Raw genomic sequence first — 16118 nt, forward strand, 5'->3', positions numbered from 1 at the left:
CTCCAATTGACTCAAATTATGTCAATCAGCCTATCAGAAGCTTCTAAAGCCATGACATATTTTTCTGGAATTTTCCAAGCTATTGTCGTGTCTTTGGCATCATTAAAACTGAAGACTTATTTTTATCATATAACTCTCTGTAATTATTATTACGCGATTAAACTAATTAATCATGTAACTGTAATTAACTTGGAAGTCGGGGCACCAAGGATAATATTCAAATTACAAAGTTATAATTTTCCTAATATAACTTTCAGATATTTTAATATCTATTCAATTAGTCTTCGAATTAATGAATTATTCTTTACCTCACGTTAGTCTCATTCCAAACGTCGTAAATTGTTGGTTTTCTGCACGAACCCAGTCTTCACTATGAGTCATCCATACATCAATTGTCTTAAATCCTTTATTTACTAACTAAGTAATTCACAGAAATACATAAACAAACAGCAGATAGTTACAAGGAAATGATAGCAGAGTTTCCCTAGTGGAATAAACCGGTGTCGCGGCTTGGTGGACAAAAGGGAAGTAGAGGTCGACTGAGATAAGACACTACAAAGTTGATAATTATAACAGTTGAAATGCTAATCCTTTGCACATGAACGCTCATGGGAATAATTGGATCTCTGTTGAAAAGTTTGTTTCTGTTGGAGAGTTTGTCCGCCCTCTCTCTCTCTGCCGTGTTTAGAATGGTTAGTTCAGAGTAACATTCAGCAATGCCGTTATAGAATAGGTGTTTCGGCGGTTGTCGGTGTTCGCGTTCAATGATACCGAATTCCTAGCTGCAGACTAGTATTTAGTATCAAGGATTTGTTCTTATTCTGTCGGTATCGATAGTCGAAGAGTTTAACCACGTGGTATGGTTAAAAGATTCAGCAATCTACTCAAACCTTAACTTTCTCTGTGATGAGGTACTGGTCTACAATCTTAGCCATCTCGTGGTTCTCGAGGTAAGATGGTCTGAAGTGGGAAAACCCAGGTGGGGTTTTTATTCGGGAACATAGAAAAGGGCGGTCCCATGATGCCAGCCCAATGTCTGCACTCATGGGCGGGCCTTCTGATTTAGTTAAACTCCAAAGGGAATTGGAGTTTCCTTCATTAAACAGTCTAAAATCACATGACATAATAACACCAATAGTTTCATCTTTACTCATTCATTTTATACGACAATTAGATGTAAGCCTCATAACTGAGACTCTTGTATAAACAAGGTTATGGTAATGTGGCTGTATTGTCTCTCATGAATTTCACAAAAATGTACCAAACGGACCAGTTCGTAGCAAGTTACTTCACCGAACTTTTATACATTCCCCAGAACATAAATAGTATTCGGTTCTCCAGTTCTGTGAGCTGGAAGAAATTCCTTTAATCTCTCTATGAAACTCACTCTCTGTCTATACTGTCTGGCCATGAGGAAGATTCTCCTCCAGGAATTTACTACCTCTCTGACCACAGCAGCCTGGGTGTAGAGAGAGAGAGAGAGAGAGAGAGAGAGAGAGAGAGAGAGAGAGAGAGAGAGAGAGAGAGACAGACAGAGCGAGAGAGAGAGAGAGAGAGAGAGAGAGAGAGAGAGAGAGAGAGAGAGAGAGGGATGGTGCAGAGGTAGGGGATGGTAAACTTCTCACCCACTGGAAGTGTGAAACAGTGAAATAATCTGTTTACATACACTTAGGTTGGAGTCATTAAAACTCGTTTTTCAACAACTCCACACATTTCTTGTTAACAAATTATAGTTTTGGCAAGTCTGTTGTCCTAACAGACTTGCAAAAACTATAATTTGCTTAACAAGAAATGTGTGGAGGTGTTGACTTCAACTGTATATGAAAATGTTTATTATATTATTATAATACAATATGATGAATTACAATATAAATTGAACACAAGCACTTCAATGTTACATCAATTTATTGGAATAAAGTTTTTCTCCAAACAACATGGAAGTGGTTCCACTCTTTTGGCTACTGCTAATGACGTAATTTAGCAGGTCAAATTAAATTTTAACACTCTAGATTTGAAAACCTCTCAAAACATTGGAATATCTAAAGTGACCCTGTTACATGTTACTAGTTACAATGTTACCAATGATTACCTGCTAAATTGTTGGTCATCTCTGTCAGAGTAGTCCTACCTAACTGTATAATAAACCATATCACTGAACGTTACATTGTTTTTTCATCTCAATCATTTCTTAATAACGTATATCATTGGATGTCTTCTCCATAAGGTGTTTCTTGGTGTTCTTCTCCGGCCTGAACAGAATAATAAAGCATTTAGGAACAAATAATAGAAAGAACAACCCAAAGCTAGAGGTGATGATGGCAAATATCTCCACAGCTACAGTGAACTTCCCAGGAGAGCTGACATAAGCTGGGATAAAGGTGATCCAGACAGCACAGAATATGAGCATGCTGAAGGTGATGAATTTGGCCTCATTGAAGTTATCAGGCAGCTTCCGGCCCAGAAAAGCCAGCACAAAGCATAAGAGAGCCAGGAATCCTATATAGCCCAACACAGCCCAGAAACCAATAGTTGAACCCACATCACACTCTAGAATGATCTTTTCCTTGTAGGTAGTGAGGTTTTTAATGGGGAAGGGAGGGGACAGGACCAACCACAGAGTGCATATCAAAGTCTGGACAAACGTGAAGGACACTACAGTCAATCTCTGCTGTGGAGGACCAAACCATTTCATGACATTACTGCCTGGAAGCGTAGCCCTGAAGGCCATCAACACCACTATTGTTTTCCCCAGAACACAAGAGATGCAGAGGACGAAGGTGATCCCAAATGCTGTGTGACGCAGCATACAGGACCATTCAGATGGTCGGCCAATGAAAGTAAGAGAACACAGAAAACACAGAGTCAAGGAGAAGAGCAGCAGGAAGCTCAGCTCAGAGTTGTTTGCCCTGACGATGGCCGAAGTTCGGTGGCGGTAGAAGACGGTTGCCGTGGCGATGGCCAGACAAGCCCCGCCCACAGAGCAGGCGGTCAGGATGATTCCGAGGACCTCGTGGAAGGACAGGAACTCCACAGGCTTAAGGATACAGCGGTCTCTCTCAGCGTTGGGCCAGTACTCCTCGGGACAGATCAGACAGTCTGAAGAATCTGACCAGGACAAAACAACAGACATCAAATGTTAATAATAATAGTTTCAGGTTTATTTTTTTACAAATACATGTCCCACAATGCTACACGTTGTCAGTTTACAATAAAGTATGTTGAATTAATGTGCAGCTTACATGAGATATTAAGAACAGGAACATGATTGACAGACACTACCTTTGTAGTGCTGTTAGTATGAATAAACCAATACTTAGTAAACCATGATAGAAATTACTACACATTTTATGCCAACTATTCCTATAGTCCTACCTGTGTTATTACTGATCTCTCCCTCTGCACATTGGATACAGTCATAACAGCATACAGGCTTTCCTTTCTGTACAGCCTTACGAGTGCCTGGGGGACAGCTCTCACTGCACACTGACACAGGTACTTGTGTACTGTTCTTTACCCAGGTGATTTCCCTCTCCATGTCAAACCTCTGGTCAGGAGGCAGGGACGCATCATAGCGCCCCACTGTCACAAACTCCATCTTCCCACTCTCCCCTATCTGCCAGTTGACCAGCTCATAGGTGGCCACTGGGTCCCCGTTGGCATCGAAAGACACCTGGTACCCATTACGAGAGAAGTTCACCCTCCTCAATCTCTCCAGGACCTGGGAGTTGGAAGTGAAGGGAGAGAGAGAAGGGACGAGAGAGAAGGAGAAAGGGGAAGAGAGATGGAAAGAATGGAAGAGAGAGATGGAGAGAGGGACGAGAGAGAAACAGACCATTCATTTAACTCATATATTTATCAGATGTGTTACTTCAGAACCAGCCGTAATGGCCTTCATACATGTAGTCTAAATAAACATATCCATCAGGACATTATACTATCGACTTGTCATTCACCTGTGTTGGCTTCACATGGAGGCTTTTGTCACATTTCACTGTGGAATTTTCTCTCTCTTCACAAACAATGCTGTGGATGGCGTGTGCTATGGCGTATACAGCTTTGTACACCATGTTAGTTACACGCAGCTGAGATGTATCTGTGTAGGGGACCTGTAGCTGCTGTATATCCTCACTGCCATCACACACCTTCTCCTCAACCCCAACACCTGTAGAGGAGGTCCCTACAGACAGAGACAGAGAGAGAGAGAGAGAGAGACAGAAAGATGGAGATACAAACAGATTGATAAATATATAAATAGATCGATAGATAGATAGATAGATAGATAGATAGATACCTATCCCCAGCCAACAGCCAAAGGCTCTCTCCCAGAACTCAGTGAGCAGGGGAGAGTTGGACACCTTCTGTGGGGAGAGGTCCAGGAGGAAGTCCCTGAGGCCGGGAATGACAGAGCGTTGGATGCCAAATCCGATGGCCCCGGCACACAGTCCGAAACGCAGCATATCTGGGTCAGTGAGCCAGGTCTCGCTCCCGATCCACTGGCGGGGCGGAGAGGGCAGGCGGTCCAACTCCCTCAGCAGGATCCTCATATCACCAATGGCAGCGAATGCAACCACCACCCGGGCTGTGGAGCTGGGGAACATGATTATATCATATGCTTAATATGCTGGTCATGTTTGACATTCATTGGAATGTCTCAGTGAAGTGAACATGAACATTAGTATTAATCAACACTTTTGACAAGCTTAATATATGCAAATCATGTTGGTCTCACAGATCAGCTTTGGGAAAAATGAGAAATTAATAACAATAGCATTTTTTATGAACATGTTCTTGCATTTGTGTGAATGAAAAGTTCACAAGTAATCATGGATCACCTGCGGATCACGTCGGCCACCCGTTGCACTCTGCTGAGTGGGTTGGTACGGTAGAAGGCTTCAGAATATTCCACACAGATGCCTTCCTCTTGTGCTGCCTGTAGGAAAGCCGCCATCCCGTTATTACCGTAGTCAGAGTCGGAACGGACCGCCCCAATCCAGGTCCAGCCGAAGTGCCTGATGAGGTGGGCCAGAGCGGCAGCCTGGAACTGGTCACTGGGGATGGTTCTGAAGAAGGTTGGATACTGTTTCTTATCACTCAGACACGCACAGGTGGAAAAGTGGCTCACCTAGGTAAAAACAGAGTCGAAAACATGAGAAAGAACATCATGTCGCCCTAACAATTCTAATGTATTGGCTACTTCCTGCTTTCTTTCTTCAGCTATGTATTATGGTGTTAGGGAGACATTAATAGTAATAATCCCATGTATTTTTTTTCATTAGGCCAGAATGAAAAGGATACACATTTCTACCCAAGACCTTGGTCATTCTATTCATATTGAAAATGGTTTTATTAGACATACTGGTTCTGTGAAATACATGAGTAAAAGGTGTGAAACTAATCCCTGGTCTCCCATAACAACCAAGCCTATGAAAGATAGTCCTCAGATCATGTTTTAATGCCTATAGAAGTTCTCAAGACTCAAAGTCCTTAGTCTATGTTCAAATGCCTATGGAAGTTCTCCAAACTTCCTCCACAAAATTTCACACAGAAATGTCTATTCCTGAAAGAGAGGAGAATACAGTTGGAATACAGGAAGTTAAAAGAGGATTTATTTCCTGAAAGAGAGGAGAATATACTGTAGGAATACAGTAACTTAAAAGTTGAACTCATTCCTAAAAGAGAGGAGAATATACAGTAGGAATACGTTAAAATAAAAGTTGAACTAATTCCTGAAAGAGAGGAGAATATACAGTAGGAATACAATAAATTAAAAGAAGCTGAATGATTTCTTTCCACAGGAGTTACCTGAGGAATCCCGAAAGGGCCAATGATGCGCAACATGCTGATGGTAGGCGTGGAGCCAGACTCGCCCACGATAGCTGTCACCGTAGCCGATCCCGAGCACTGTTCTCCGGTATCAAACATGGGGTCCAGGCCGTTAGCCAGCTGGAAGGCCACTTTCACGGCCATCGGGACCGAGGAGCAGGAGTCGTGCACTTGATAACCGAGTGTGACACCGGGTAGAAGATACGAACTGTTGTTTATCTCCTCAACTGCGAAGACCAAGGCGCGCGAGAAGCGCAACTCACGGGAATCCAAACTGTAAATAGAAGATAGGTGAGTGAGCACCTCTTGACTAAATGGTAAACTAGCCTATAGAATATCTTGTTATGCCAGGGCAAACATCTTAAGCCTAGCCTTATTTTCCACACTGTCTACATGCCTACACTTTTGTTATCGGTACCTGAGAACATTGTAGGATAGCCTGCACTTGAAATATGACCCTATGAAACAGTAGGCTTTACCTACTCCCTCAGATACAAACACACTTTTTATCTGTGTTAAAAACACTGTTTATTTGTCTTTAAAACACTGGTTATCTGTCTTTAAACACACTGTTTCTCTGTCTTTAAACACAATGTTTATATGTCTTTAACACACTGCTTATCTGTCTTTAAAACACTGTTTTTCTGTCATTAAACACACTGTTTATCTGTCTTTTATCACACTGTCTACGTGTCTTTAAAACACAATTTATCTGTCTCCCCACGCAGCCACAGTCCTGTCCCTTGCTCCCTCTTGCATTCACTGACCTCCCTGTGCACTGCAGGGGCTCAGGCATGCTGGTGTAGCTGCGGTCCACAGTGTGCATGTAGTTGTGGATGGAGAAAACACCCCCGATGACAAAGTCCCCGTCCTGGGAGAACGCCGGAGGACGAGGGGTGCCTTGGAGCCTGCATCTGACAGACTCCAGCCCAGAGGCAGAGGCAGACGAGAGCAAGGCAAGCCCACCAGCCACCACAGCTAGATGTAGTAGAACCAGACTACCAGCCAGACTTGGATCCAGAGCAGGAGCCGGAGAGAGCCTCATTCCCCTGATGTGTAGAAGGTATGGGGTAGCACAGCGCCAGACAGACCCACATAGGTCAGGTTACCTCTCTACTCTGGCTTAAATACCCACCGTACCTCTGTGGGGATTCCTCTGGGGGCCACACTGTGGGTATGGCCATGCTAAGGAGGGAGGGGCTAGAGGCTGCTCTGATCACCCAGTCAGGTCCTGCTTCTTTCAGCTGTAGAGAGTTTATGCACCAGCATCAAAACTACATTGACTGTAATGGTTTAGATAGACGTAAACGTACATTAGACACACAATAACCATGAGCCTCTCTCATGGGGCGGCAAGTATCCTAGTGTTTAGAGCATTGGACTATTAACCGAAAGGTTGCAAAATCGAATCCCCGAGCTGACAAGGTAAATATCTGTCGTTCTGCCCCTGAACATGGCAGTTAACCCACTGTTCCTAGGCCGTCATTGAAAATATGAATTTGTTCTTAACTGACTAATTTCCCCCCCTTACTGTCTTGTCCTCTTGGCACACTGGCTCTACACAGTATTTTCCCTACAGTCTAGTCTTCTTGGCAAGCTGGCTCTACACAGTATTTCCCCTACAGTCTAGTCCTCTAGGCACACTGGCTCTACACAGTATTTGCCCTACAGTCTAGTCCTCTTGGCAAGCTGGCTCTACACAGTATTTCCCCTACAGTCTAGTCCTCCTGGCAAGCTGGCTCTACACAGTATTTCCCCTACAGTTTAGTCCATTTGGCACACTGCCTCTCTTATACACTGCTCAAAAAAATAAAGGGAACACTTAAACAACACAATGTAACTCCAAGTCAATCACACTTCTGTGAAATCAAATTGTCCACTTAGGAAGCAACACTGATTGACAATAAATTTCACATGCTGTTGTGCAAATGGAATAGACAACAGGTGGAAATTATAGGCAATTAGCAAGACACCCCCAATAAAGGAGTGGTTCTGCAGGTGGGGACCACAGACCACTTCTCAGTTCCTATGCTTCCTGGCTGATGTTTTGGTCACTTTTGAATGCTGGCGGTGCTTTCACTCTAGTGGTAGCATGAGACGGAGTCTACAACCCACACAAGTGGCTCAGGTAGTGCAGCTCATCCAGGATGGCACATCAATGCGAGCTGTGGCAAGAAGGTTTGCTGTGTCTGTCAGCGTAGTGTCCAGAGCATGGAGGCGCTACCAGGAGACAGGCCAGTACATCAGGAGACGTGGAGGAGGCCGTAGGAGGGCAACAACCCAGCAGCAGGACCGCTACCTCCGCCTTTGTGCAAGGAGGAGCAGGAGAAGCACTGCCAGAGCCCTGCAAAATGACCTCCAGCAGGCCACAAATGTGCATGTGTCTGCTCAGACGGTCAGAAACAGACTCCATGAGGCTGGTATGAGGGCCCGACGTCCACAGGTGGGGGTTGTGCTTACAGCCCAACACCGTGCAGGACGTTTGGCATTTGCCAGAGAACACCAAGATTGGCAAATTCGCCACTGGCGCCCTGTGCTCTTCACAGATGAAAGCAGGTTCACACTGAGCACGTGACAGATGTGACAGAGTCTGGAGACGCCGTGGAGAACGTTCTGCTGCCTGCAACATCCTCCAGCATGACCGGTTTGGCGGTGGGTCAGTCATGGTGTGGGGTGGCATTTCTTTGGGGGGCCGCACAGCCCTCCATGTGCTCGCCAGAGGTAGCCTGACTGCCATTAGGTACCGAGATGAGATCCTCAGACCCCTTGTGAGACCATATGCTGGTGCGGTTGGCCCTGGGTTCCTCCGAATCCAAGACAATGCTAGACCTCATGTGGCTGGAGTGTGTCTGCAGTTCCTGCAAGAGGAAGGCATTGATGCTATGGACTGGCCCGCCCGTTCCCCAGACCTGAATCCAATTGAGCACATCTGGGACATCATGTCTCGCTCCATCCACCAACGTCACATTGCACCACAGACTGTCCAGGAGTTGGCGGATGCTTTTGTTCAGGTCTGGGAGGAGATCCCTCAGGAGACCATCCGCCACCTCATCAGGAGCATGCCCAGGCGTTGTAGAGAGGTCATACAGGCACGTGGAGGCCACACACACTACTGAGCTTCATTTTGACTTGTTTTAAGGACATTACATTAAAGTTGGATCAGCCTGTAGTGTGGTTTTCCACTGTAATTTTGAGTGTGACTCCAAATCCAGACCTCCATGGGTTGATAAATTGGATATCCATTGATTATTTTTGTGTGATTTTGTTGTCAGCACATTCAACTATGTAAAGAAAAAAGTATTTAATAAGATTATTTCTTTCATTCAGATCTAGGATGTGTTGTTTAAGTGTTCCCTTTATTTTTTTGAGCAGTATATTTCCTCTACAGTCTAGCCCTCTTGGCAAGCTGGCTATCTTATATTTCCACTACAATCTAGTCCCCTTGGCATGCAGGCACAACACAGTATTTCCCTCACAGTCTAGTCCTCTTGGCATGCTGTCTCTACACAGTACTTCCCCTACAGTTTAGTCCTCTTGGCTCGCTGCATCTCTTAAACTTTATAGTGATTTGGATAGAACACTCTGAAGTTTCTAAAACTGTTTGAATGATGTCTGTGAGTATAACAGAACTCATATGGCAGGCAAAAACCTGAGGAAAAATCCATCCAGGAAGTGTTTTGTAGTTTTTCAAGACTGGGCCTTTTCAGTATACAGTGACTTAGCCTGTTGGGGATAGGGGGCAGTATTTGCACGGCCGGATAAAAAACGTACCCGATTTAATCTGGTTACTACTCCTGCCCAGTAACTAGAATATGCATATAATTGTTTGATTTGGATAGAAAATACCCTAAAGTTTCTAAAACTGTTTGAATGGTGTCTGTGAGTATAACAGAACTCATTTGGCAGGCCAAAACCTGAGAAGATTCCAAACAGGAAGCGCTCTCTCTGACCATTTCATGGCCTTCTTGATCATCTCTAACCAAAACAGGGGATCTCTGGCATGACGTGACATTTTCTAATGCTCCCATAGGCTCTCAGAAGGCGCCAGAACGTTGAATGGTGGCTTTGCAGGCCATGGCTGAAAAACATTAGCGCATTTTGATAGTGGTCGATCTGAGGACAATGAGACTGGAGGCGCGTGCACGAGCCGACACCATGTTTACTTTCTCTCTCTTTGAACGAAAACGACTCCCGGTTGGAATATTATCGCTTTTTACGAAAAAAATAGCATGAAAATTGATTTTAAACAGCGGTTGACATGCTTCGAAGCACGGTAATGGAATATTTAGAATTTTTTTGTCACGAAACGCGTCACCCTTCTTTACCCTTCGGATAGTGTCTTGAACGCACGAACAAAACGCCGCTATTTGGATATAACTATGGATTATTTGGGACCAAACCAACATTTGTTATTGAAGTAGAAGTCCTGGTGAGTGCATTCTGACGAAGAACAGCAAAGGTTATCAAGCTTTTCTAATAGTAAATCGGAGTTTGGTGAGGGCTAAACTTGGTGGGTGTCTAAATAGCTAGCCCTGTGATGGCTGGGATATCTACTCAGAATATTGCAAAATGTGCTTTCACCGAAAAGCTATTTTAAAATCGAACATAGCGAGTGCATAAAGGAGTTCTGTATCTATAATTCTTAAAATAATTGTTATGTTTTTTGTGAACATTTATCGTGAGTAATTTAGTAAATTCACCGGAAGTGTTCGGTGGGAATGCTAGTCACATGCTAGTCACATGCTAATGTAAAAAGCTGGTTTTTGATATAAATATGAACTTGATGGAACAAAACATGCATGTATTGTATAACATAATGTCCTAGGGTTGTCATCTGATGAAGATCATCAAAGGTTAGTGCTGCATTTAGCTGTGGTTTGGGTTTATGTGACATTATATGCTAGCTTGAAAAATGGGTGTCTGATTATTTCTGGCTGGGTACTCTGCTGACATAATCTAATATTTTGCTTTCGTTGTAAAGCCTTTTTGAAATCGGACAGTGTGGTTAGATTAACGAGAGTCTTGTCTTTAAAATGGTGTAAAATAGTCATATGTTTAGGTAAACAGACAAAAGAAAACAAAGCATGGGGTCGACGCGGGCACGAGCCTGAGTCTCACAGTACTGTAACCAGCCACTACTCAAACGCGCTACTTTTTTTCAGCCAGAGCCTGCAAAGCCACGATTCAGCTTTTTGCCGCCTTCTGAGAGCCCATGGGAGCCGTAGGAAGTGTCACGTAACAGCAGAGATCCTCTGTAATGGATAGAGATAATCAAGAAGGGCAAGAAATTGTCAGACAGGGCACTTCCTGCATGGAATCTTCTCAGGTTTTGGCCTGCCATATGAGTTCTGTTATACTCACAGACGCCATTCAAATAGTTTTAGAAACTTTGGAGTGTTTTCTATCCAAAGCTAATAATTATATGCATATTCTAGGTTCTGGGCAGGAGTAATAATCAGATTAAATCGGGTACGTTTTTTATCCGGCTGTGAAAATACTGCCCCCTAGCCATAACAGGTTAACCCCTGTGCGGCCTCGGGACGGACATCCAGCGAAAAATCATATCGCCATTAGCATAACAAAATTTAATAATTAAAAAAAATAAAAAAATAATTCAAATTATATCGTTTTATAGATACACCTCTCCTGAATCGAACCACGTTGTCCGATTTCAAAAAGGCTTTACAGCAAAAGCAAAACATTAGATTATGTTAGAGGAGTATATCGTAAAAGTAGCCACATAGACATTTTCCGACCAACCACATGCATCAGAAATAACCAAAAAACAGCTAAATGCAGCACTAACCTTTGACAATCTTCATCAGATGACACACCTAGGACATCATGTTACACAATACATGCATTATTTTGTTCGATAAAGTTCATATTTATATATAAAAACAGCATTTTACATCGGTGCGTAACGTTGACTAACTATTTTCCCTCAAATGCATCCGATGAAACAGAGCTACAATTTACTAAATTACTATTCGAAAACATTTTTAAAATGTAATATTGTCATTCTAAGATTTATAGATGAATATCTCTTGAAAGCACCTGTAATGCCAGATTTAAAAATAACTTTACTGGGTAATCACACTTTGCGATAAAAGGGGATGCGATACTCAGAACAATAGGCTAGCAATAGCAATAGGCTAGCCATCTTGGAACAATCGCATATCACATCTAGTCTTGTATACTATTGTCAATAATCCCTTACCTTTGGTTGTCTTCATCAGAAAGCACTTCCAGGAATCCCAGGTCCACAACAAATGTATTTTCGTTCGAAAAAATTACTCCTTTATGTTCCAAGAGCTTGTTCTTGTTAGCGCGTCTGAAGGCTGATCCAAATCCTCCGTCGGCCACGGGACAGCCATTTCGACAAAAAGCATTTTTTTTCCCATTTAGGTTCGTTCAAACATGTCAAACGTTGTATAACATAAATCTTCAGGGCATTTTTCAACAAGAGAGCCAATAAGATTCGAGGGGGACGATTGCATTCTGTTTCAAAACGTTTCGAAAGGGGAGGGTAGCCAGGAGCGTCGGCGTCATAATGGTGATGGCCCTCTCCGTGTGACCACGTTCCACAGCATCTCATTCATTCAGTTTTCACAGTAGGTGTCTCAAATCACTTTGTAAAGACTGGGGACATCTAGTGGAAGCAATAGGAAGTGCTCAATGAACCATAGCTCACGGTGTGATTAATAGGCAACGTGATGAAGTTGAGTTCGCAATTCAAAATTCCACTTCCTGTTTCGATCTGTCTCGGGGTTTTGACTGCCATATGAGTTCTGTTATACTCACAGACACCATTCAAACAGTTTTAGAAACTTTAGGGTGTTTTCTATCCACAAGTATTAATTATATGCATATCCTAGCTTCTGAGTTTGAGTAGGAGGCCGTTTAAAATGGGCACGATTTTTTTTTTTAAATCGCTTTAGCGCCCCCTATCCTACGTGAACGCCAAGAGGTTAAATGTCCTACATAAGGGATGCAAATGGCATTTGCAGTATGATTGATGAGGATCTCCATATTGCAAATGTACGGTCCTTTACCAGAAGTCCCCGAATGTATTTAAAATATGCCGACGGCCTCAGGCCATGCCCCAGGGCCAGATCTTCCGGGAAGTCAAAAAATAAATTCTCTTGGACATTTAGTTTCCGTTTTATAAAATGTTGAAATTTTGGTCATTTTTCCACTGTTCCTGAAAATTACATCAGATGGCGACTGCCTGCTTATTGCAAATGTACAAAACATCACCAAAATGACATGGCCATTTCTCCTAAATGGAAAAGACTTCGAAGACAAAACTCAGTGGGCACGGGTTTGGACAAATGGGCTGTTAGCCCAGACACAAGATGGCGTCGAGGCCTCAGCGCTATTTGAGTTAAGGCCAGTTTTCTGGGATAAAAGGTAAAAAACGGTCATAGAGCACTAATTTGACAGCTTCACGTCAAAGTACATGAACCTACGGTGTCAGGAAAAAAATAACCAGCCATTTATCTATCGTAATTTATGAGAAATCGTACAATGTACAATTGGTGATGGTCAAAGAAATGTCTTTTTTTATTCAAAAAAGCTACAGATCCAGTTGCAGCGTGTTCAGACGAATCCGTTGAGGCATGTTTCAGAGCTCTACATGGTTTCTGTGATTTTCTGTGATTTTCTGAAATTACACACACATCCAATGGGGAGTAAGACAGTGAGCGGTTTAAAGACAAACAGAGCCTGCAAAAGTTACCTGTGTTTGAACTATCAAAGAACCGTCAGACCTTGAGCTCTGAAGCTTTATATACATGTTCTAGAGCTTAATTTGATTGTGAACAGTGAGTTATGTGGCTCTAGAAAGTTCTCAGGCTGAGAAACAGCCTTGTACATTTGCAATGATTTCAATTCATTTTGACCATCATGAAAATGACGACATTTAGAGAAGTCCCAAGGTAAAAAGTCTAGGTGAATTGAAACCGCCTCCGCCAAAAGAGGTGGACCCTAAAGTTTGTGTCTTTCTAATCTTCCTGGAGCAACTGGAAGTGGTTAAAAAGACCCTAAAAGTGTTTTGATATAACCAACCTGCAGATTGTTTAAAACACTGCATTCAACCCTCTGCAAATCAGTCAGTTCTTAATGTAAAGACATGAAACTCAGGATTGTGTAAAAACCTACCCCAAAGAGGATATGTGTTTACTTTCAGCTTCCTGTGCCAACCGGAAGGGCCTTAAATTGGGGTCATAGGGGCGTTTCAAAGGGTTAATAAGGTCACATCTTTTCAAAACTTCATATCTGTGATTAGGCAACCCTCATGAACTTTAAATCAGTCATTTCTCCCATCAGATGTCCAAGAAAAACTCTTACACACACACTCACAGCAAGGATGGAGTAAAACAGTTCGGTCCTTAAATACAAACAGAGCCTGCAATAGTTACTGGAGTTCTCACCATCAAAGAACCGTCAGACCTAGACCTTATATACATATTCTAGAGCTTAAGTAGATTGTGCACAGTGAGTTATGTGGCTCTAGAAGGTTCTTAGGCCGAGAAACAGCCTTGTACATTTGCAATGATTTCAATTTATTGTGACATGGCGAAAAAGATGACATTTAGAAAAGCCCCAGAGTCACAAGTCTAGGTGCTTTGAAACCGCCTCCACCAAAAGAGGTGGACCCTAAAGTTTCTGTCCGATTGCTCTTTGATGGACCCCATAGCAATGCCTGGAAAAAGTGGATTTTCAGCATTAATTAAGGACACTGCTCAGGCTCCGAATGACCTATCGAGCCAAAACTCGGGATTCAGGGTTGCTTCAGCTAGGCCTACACATAGTGTCAGAACTGGACCCACAGCCAGAACAGAACTCTGTGTTTTAAGTTTTTATTATGGTCTAAACAGAAGGAGCTGTGAATTTTGGGCCTGCTCGGGAATATGTGATAGTTGGCTTCTAAACGAGTTGGACAAAGTGGGTTTGGTGTCAGTTTGTATCAGTTTGGTGACAGAATGATATCTTATTGACTGATGGAAGCTGACTTGCTGGCTGACTTTGTCCATTTGCAATAAGTTAAAACAGTGATGAACCATCACTAAAATGACAGACTGAAATAACCACTAAAAGTGTTGGAAAATGGCATCAGCGTAGTCTCTAGGCCTTGCCGAGTTCAAGGAGATGCCCCACTTGACCGTAGCTCGCTCTGTGTGACCGCAGCGACCATGCAAAAAAGTAGGCCCAAAATGAAGCCTGGCCTAAATTTCGGGGGCTTTTGAGTGACAGCGGCAGAACCATTAGGGTTAGAAGCACAATTTAACCACAGGAGCGTTCCTAAGGTCCTCCCGATCTGTGCAAACCTAACCTTGACCATGTGGAATTATCCTCTCTAGGGTAGGGGGCAGTATTTGCACGGCCGGATAAAAAACATACCCGATTTAATCTGGTTATTACTACTGCCCAGAAACTAGAATATGCATATAATTATTGTCTTTGGATAGAAAACACCCCAAAGTTTCAAAAACTGTTTGAATGGTGTCTGTGAGTATAACAGAACTCAAATGGCAGGTCAAAACCTGAGAGATTCCTTTACAGGAAGTGGCCTGTCTGACCATTTCTTGAACTTCTTTTCCATCTCTATCATTTACTAAGGATCTCTGCTCTAACGTGACACTTCCCACGTCGTCCATAGGCGCTCAGAGCCCGGGAAAAAACAGAATGTCGTCATTCCAGCCCCAGGCTGAAACACATTATCGCCTTTCTCAAGTGGCCGATCAAGGGACACTGGGCTTATGCTCGTGACCCCGACCGCCCCCGCCTTTGGGATTTTTTCCTCTGTTTGCCGAAAAGGAGATTCCCTGTCGGAATATTATCGCTTTTCTACGAGAAAAATGTTGTAAAAATTGATTTTAAACAGCGGTTGACATGCTTCGAAGTACGGTAATGGAATATTTCGAATTTTATTGTCACGAAATGCACCATGCGCGCGACACTTCTTTACTATTTCGGATAGTGTCTGGAACGCACGAACAAAACGCCGCTATTCGGATATAACGATGGATTATTTTGGACCAAACCAACATTTGTTATTGAAGTAGCAGTCCTGGGTGTGCATTCTGACGAAGACAACAAAAGGTAATGAAACTTTTATAATAGTAAATATGATTATGGTGAGTGCTAAACTTGCCGGGTGTCTAAATAGCGAGCCCGTGATGCCTGGGCTATGTACTTAGAATATTGCAAAATGTGCTTTCACCAAAAAGCTATTTTAAAATCGGACATATCGAGTGCATAGAGGAGGTCTGTATCTATAATTCTTAAAA

The 16118-nt window shown here is 43.0% G+C and overlaps 1 protein-coding gene across 1 annotated transcript; it reads right to left on the reverse strand.

Annotated features, from left to right (window-relative positions):
* Nucleotides 1-1887: 1887 nt before the first annotated feature.
* LOC106613263 (extracellular calcium-sensing receptor) lies at nucleotides 1888-7007 on the reverse strand. The gene is made up of 8 exons (XM_045687038.1): nucleotides 6964-7007; nucleotides 6591-6872; nucleotides 5803-6133; nucleotides 4833-5122; nucleotides 4292-4587; nucleotides 3954-4162; nucleotides 3373-3718; nucleotides 1888-3105 (listed from the first exon to the last, which is right to left on the reverse strand). Exons 1-8 carry the CDS (start codon nucleotides 7005-7007, stop codon nucleotides 2189-2191), a joined length of 2715 nt encoding a protein of 904 aa, XP_045542994.1. The 3' UTR covers nucleotides 1888-2188.
* Nucleotides 7008-16118: the final 9111 nt, after the last annotated feature.

Source organism: Salmo salar, chromosome ssa09, assembly GCF_905237065.1.
Source record: "Salmo salar chromosome ssa09, Ssal_v3.1, whole genome shotgun sequence".
Taxonomy (NCBI): Eukaryota; Metazoa; Chordata; class Actinopteri; order Salmoniformes; family Salmonidae; genus Salmo; species Salmo salar.

Coding starts and splice junctions, on each gene's coding strand:
- LOC106613263 (XM_045687038.1), bottom strand. CDS start 7,007: ATGGCCATACCCACAGTGTGGCCCCCAGAGGAATCCCCACAGAG. Junction 4,588..4,832: donor GTGGCCGACGTGATCCGCAG/GTGATCCATGAT, acceptor CATGTTCCCCAG/CTCCACAGCCCGGGTGGTGG. Junction 3,106..3,372: donor AGAGATCAGTAATAACACAG/GTAGGACTATAG, acceptor TGTCCTGGTCAG/ATTCTTCAGACTGTCTGATC.